This window comes from Coturnix japonica, unplaced genomic scaffold (genome assembly GCF_054131305.1).
Source record: "Coturnix japonica strain WE unplaced genomic scaffold, WE-NBRP24 Scf185, whole genome shotgun sequence".
Lineage (NCBI taxonomy): Eukaryota > Metazoa > Chordata > Aves > Galliformes > Phasianidae > Coturnix > Coturnix japonica.
Window position 1 is genome coordinate 19,417 of NW_028189088.1, and position 5,982 is coordinate 25,398.

At 58.4% G+C, this 5,982-nt stretch overlaps 1 protein-coding gene across 1 annotated transcript; it reads right to left on the reverse strand.

Annotated features, from left to right (window-relative positions):
• Nucleotides 1–2: 2 nt before the first annotated feature.
• On the reverse strand, nucleotides 3–3,633 carry LOC146751007 (uncharacterized; the record flags this gene model as incomplete). Its single annotated transcript, XM_085535811.1, has 1 exon — nucleotides 3–3,633. A coding segment is annotated over exon 1 (1,563 nt), but the record flags the coding sequence as incomplete, so codon positions are not given.
• Between the last annotated feature and the right edge of the window lie 2,349 nt (nucleotides 3,634–5,982).

Here is a 5,982-nt window from a genome sequence, read left to right on the forward strand (position 1 = left end):
CTCATCCCCATAGGATAACGGGGTGGGGTCTCCTTCCTATAGGATGAAGGGGTGGGGGTCTCATCCCCATAGAACGAAGGGGTTGAGGTGTCCCCTCCATAGGATAAGGGGGTGAGGGTCTTTTCCCCATAGACTGAAGGGGTGGGGGTCTCACCCCCGTAGAATAAGGGGGTGGGGGTCTCCTTCCTATAGGATGAGGGGGTGGGGGTCTCCTCCCCATAGAATAAGGGGGTGGGGGTCTCCTCCCTATAAGATGTGGGGGTCTCATCCCCATAGAATAAGGGGGTGGGGGTCTCCTTCCTATAGGATGAGGGGGTGGGGGTCTCATCCCCATGGAGTGAAGGGGTGGGGGTCTCATCCCCATAGGATAAGGGGGTGGGGGTCTCATCCCCATAGGATAAGGGGGTGGGGGTCTCATCCCCATGGAGTGAAGGGGTGGGGGTCTCATCCCCATAGAATAAGGGGGTGGGGGTCTCCTTCCTATAGGATGAGGGGGTGGGGGTCTTCTCCCCATAGGATAAGGGGGTGGGGGTCTTCTCCCCATAGATTAAGGGGGTGGGGGTCTCATCCCCGTAGAATAAGGGGGTGGGGGTCTTCTCCCCATAGATTAAGGGGGTGGGGGTCTTCTCCCTATAAGATGTGGGGGTCTCATCCCCATAGAACGAAGGGGTGGGGGTCTCATCCCCATAGGATAACGGGGTGGGGGTCTCCTTCCTATAGGATGAGGGGGTGGGGGTCTCCTCCCCATAGAATAAGGGGGTGGGGGTCTCATCCCCGTAGAATAAGGGGGTGGGGGTCTTCTCCCCATAGATTAAGGGGGTGGGGGTGTCCTCCCCATAGGATAAGGGGGTGGGGGTCTCATCCCCATAGAGTGAAGGGGTGGGGGTCTCATCCCCGTAGAATAAGGGGGTGGGGGTCTTCTCCCCATAGATTAAGGGGGTGGGGGTCTTCTCCCTATAAGATGTGGGGGTCTCATCCCCATAGAACGAAGGGGTGGGGGTCTCATCCCCATAGGATAACGGGGTGGGGGTCTCCTTCCTATAGAATAAAGGGGTGGGGGTCTTCTCCCTATAAGATGTGGGGGTCTCATCCCCATAGAATAAGGGGGTGGGGGTCTCCCCCCCATAGAACGGGGAGGTTGAGGTGTCCCCCCCATAGGATAACGAGGTGGGGGTCTCCTCCCCATAGAATAAGGGGGTGGGGGTCTTCTCCCCATAGGATGGGGTGTTTGGGGTCTCCTCCCCATGGAATAAGGGGGAGGGGGTCTCCCCCCCATAGAACGGAGGGGTTGGGGTCTCCTCCCCATAGGATAAGTGGGTGGGGGTCTCCTCCCCATAGGAGAAGTGGGTGGGGGTCTCCTGTTCATAGAGTGGGGGGGTTGGGTTGGATGAAGGATCCTCTGGGGGGGTTAAAGGGTTGGGGACCCCCCCAGAGGATGGGGGTGATGGGGAGGGGGGGTCCCTCCAGACTGAAGGGGGATATAGGGGGGGATATAGGGTGTGGGGTCCCCCCCCATAGGATGGGGGATATGGGGGGGGGGACGAGGATGCCCAGCTCTGCTCCATAGGGTGTGTGTCCCTCCCCCCCCCCCAACAAGGGGATAATGTGGGGAAGGGTCTCGGGGGGGGGCACTGAGGGGGGGTATGGGGGCTCTGGGGGGTCCCTGTGGGTCCTACAGGGTCTCCATTGTCTCCTATGGGTCTCTATGGGTCCTATTGGTCTCTATGGGTCCCTATGGGTCTCTATAGGTCCTATGGGTCCCTATGGGTCTCTATAGGTCCTATGGGTCTCTATGGGTCCTATTGGTCTCTGTGGGTCCCTATGGGTCCCTATAGGTCCTATTGGTCTCTATGGGTCCCTATGGGTCTCTATAGGTCCTATGGGTCCCTATGGGTCTCTATGGGTCCCTATAGGCCTTATTGGTCTATATGGGTCCCTATAGGCCCTATGGGTCCCTATGGGTCTCTATAGGTCCTATGGGTCTCTATAGGTCCTATGGGTCTCTGTGGGTCCCTATGGGTCTCTATAGGCCCTATTGGTCTCTATTGGTCCCTATATGTCCTATTGGTCTCTATGGGTCCCTATGGGTCTCTATAGGTCCTATTGGTCCCTATGGGTCCCTATGGGTCTCTATGGGTCCCTATGGGTCTCTATGGGTCCCTATAGCTCCTATGGGTCCTATCGATCTCCGGGCATCTCTATGGGTCCCTATAGGTCCTATCGATCTCCAGGGTCTCTATGGGTCCCTATAGATCCCTACAGCTCCTATAGGTCCCCAGTTTGACTATGGGTCCCCGTGGATCCTACAGGTCCCTATAGGTCTTTGTGGGTTCCTATGGGTCCTAGAAATCCCTATTGCTTTCCATGGGTCCTGTAAGTTCCCATGTGCCCTATAGATCGCTCTGAATCCCTCTGGGTCTCCGGGGATCCTATGGGTCCATATGGGTCTCTACGCCTCTTGTAGGTCCCTATGGGTCTCCCTGATTCCTATAGGTCACTACGGGGCTCTATGGGTACTATAGGTCCCTATGGATCCCAAAGTATTGGTCTCGAGGGGTCCCTATAGGTCCCTATGGGCCCCTATGGGTCTCTATGGGTACTATAGGGTCCCTATAGGTCCCACAGGATGGGTCCCTATGGGTCACTATCAGTCCCTTTAGGTACCTACAGGTCCCTATAAGTCCCTACGGGTCTCTATGGGTCCCTACGTGTCCCTACAGGTCCTTATAGGTCCCTATGGGTCCCTATGTGTCGCTATGGGTCCCTGTGGGTCTCTATGGGTCCCTATAGATCCCTGTGGGTCCCTACGGGTCCCTACAGAGCCCTACAGGTCCCTACGGGTCTCTATGGGTCCCTATAGGTCCCTACGGGTCTCTATGGGTCCCTATAGGTCCCTATAGATCCCTATGGGTCCCTACGAGTCCCTATAGGTCCCTACGGGTCTCTATGGGTCCCTAAGGATCCCTATGGGTCTCTATGGGTCCCTATGGGTCTTTATGGGTCCCTACGGATCCCTACGGGTCTCTATGGGTCCCTATAGGTCCCTACGGGTCTCTATGAGTCCCTATAGATCCCTACGGGTCTCTATGGATCCCTAAGGATCCCTATGGGTCTCTATGGGTCCCTATGGATCCCTATGGGTCCCTACGGATCCCTATGGGTCTCTATGGGTCCCTATAGCTCCCTACGGATCCCTATGGGTCTCTATGGGTCCCTACGGATCCCTATGGGTCTCTACGGGTCTCTATGGGTCCCTATGGGTCTCTACGGGTCCCTATAGGTCCCTACGGGTCTCTATGGGTCCCTACGGGTCCCTATGGGTCTCTATGGGTCCCTACGGATCCCTATGGGTCTCTATGGGTCCCTATAGGTCCCTACGGGTCTCTATGGGTCCCTACGGGTCCCTATAGCTCCCTGTGGTTCCCTACGGGTCCCTACGAGTCCCTATAGGTCCCTATAGGTCCCTACGGGTCTCTATGGGTCCCTACGGATCCCTATGGGTCTCTATGGGTCCCTATAGGTCCCTACGGGTCTCTATGGGTCCCTATAGGTCCCTACGGGTCTCTATGGGTCCCTATAGCCCTATATCTCCCTATAGATCCCGCGGACCCCCCCCCGCCGTCTCCCAACACCTCCCCCCTCCTCCCTTCCTCCCCCCCCCCCAACCTCCGCCCCCCAAGTCGCGCCCCCCCCTTTATCCCCTTCCCCCCCCCTTTATCTCCCCCCACCCTCCCCCCCCGTTCCCCTCTCCCTACGGATCCCTACGGGTCTCTATGGGTCCCTATAGGTCCCTACGGGTCCCTACAGGTCCCTATAGCTCCCTGTGGGTCCCTACGAGTCCCTATAGGTCCCTACGGGTCTCTATGGGTCCCTACGAGTCCCTACGGGTCTTTATGGGTCCCTGTGGGTCCCTACGGGTCTCTATGGGTCCCTACGGATCCCTATGGGTCTCTATGGGTCCCTAAGGATCCCTACGGGTCCCTATAGGTCCCTATAGGTCCCTATGGGTCCCTATAGGTCCCTACAGATCCCTACAGGTCTCTATGGGTCCCTATAGGTCCCTACGGGTCTCTACGGGTCCCTAAGGATCCCTATGGGTCTCTATGGGTCCCTATAGGTCCCTACGGGTCTCTATGGGTCCCTATAGGTCCCTACGGGTCCCTAAAGGTCCCTATAGCCCCCTGTGGGTCCCTATAGGTCCCTACGGGTCTCTATGGGTCCCTATGGATCCCTATGGGTCTCTATGGGTCCCTAAGGATCCCTATGGGTCTCTATGGGTCCCTATGGGTCTTTATGGGTCTCTATAGGTCCCTACGGGTCTCTATGGGTCCCTACGGGTCTCTATGGGTCCCTACGGATCCCTATGGGTCTCTATGGGTCCCTATAGGTCCCTACGGGTCTCTATGGGTCCCTAAGGATCCCTATGGGTCTCTATGGGTCCCTATAGGTCCCTACGGGTCTCTATGGGTCCCTATAGCTCCCTACGGATCCCTACGGGTCTCTATGGGTCCCTATAGGTCCCTACGGGTCTCTATGGGTCCCTATAGGTCCCTACGGATCCCTACGGGTCTCTATGGGTCCCTATAGGTCCCTACGGGTCTCTATGGGTCCCTACGGGTCCCTATAGGTCCCTATAGGTCCCTACGGATCTCTATGGGTCCCTAAGGATCCCTATGGGTCTCTATGGGTCCCTGTGGGTCCCTACGGGTCTCTATGGGTCCCTAAGGCCCTATAGCTCCCTGTGGGTCCCTATAGCCCTATATCTCCCTATAGATCCCGCGGACCCCCCCCCCCGCCGTCTCCCAACACCTCCCCCCTCCTCCCTTCCTCCCCCCCCCCCCAACCTCCGCCCCCCAAGTCGCGCCCCCTCCCCTTTATCCCCTTCCCCCCCCCTTTATCTCCCCCCACCCCCCCCCCCGTTCCCCTCTCCCTGGGGTCGCCGGCGTCGTGTCCCCCCCCCACGGCCCGGGGGGGGCGGCAGAAGCGGACGGGGATTAAGGCGGAACCGGGACGGCGCATTGATTGTGTGACTTAGAGCGGGGGGGGGGGACAAAGGAAAAGGAACAGAGGGACCGGACGGGGCGGGACGGACAACGGGATGGAGGGGGGGGGAGATGGGGGGGGGGGGGGTCCTATAGGGCAGAGGGGGGAGAGGACGGAGATATGGGGTTCTATGGGTCACTTGGGGTTCCTATGGCTCCTTATGGGTCACTTGGGGTCCCTATGGGTCACTTGGGGTCCCTATGGGGTCCTATGGGTCACTTGGGGTCCTTATGAGTCACTTGGGGTCCATATGGGTCACTTGGGGTCCCTATGGGTCCTTATGGGTCACTTGGGGTCCCTATGGGTCACTTGGGGTCCCTATGGGGTCCTATGGGTCACTTGGGGTCCTTATGAGTCACTTGGGGTCCATATGGGTCACTTGGGGTTCCTATGGGTCCTTATGGGTCACTTGGGGTCCTTATGAGTCACTTGGGGTCCCTATGGGGTACTATGGGTCACTAGGGGTCCTTATGGGTCACTTGGGGTCCCTATTGGTCACTTGGGGTTCCTATGGGGTCCTATGGGTCACTTGGGGTCCTTATGGGTCCCTGTGGGTCACTTGGGGTCCTTATGGGTCACTTGGGGTCCCTATGGGGTCCTATGGGTCACTTGGGGCCCCTGTGGGTCACTTGGGGTCCCTATGGGTCACTTGGGGTCCCTATGGGGCACTTGGGGTCCCTATGGGTCACTTGGGGTCCTTATGGGTCACTTGGGGTCCCTATGGGGTACTATGGGTCACTAGGGGTCCTTATGGGTCACTTGGGGTCCCTATGGGGTACTATGGGTCACTAGGGGTCCCTGTGGGTCACTTGGGGTCCCTATGGGGTACTATGGGTCACTAGGGGTCCCTGTGGGTCACTTGGGGTCCCTGTGGGTCACTTGGGGTTCGTATAGGGTCCTATGGGTCACTTGGGGCCCTTATGGGTCACTTGGGGTTCC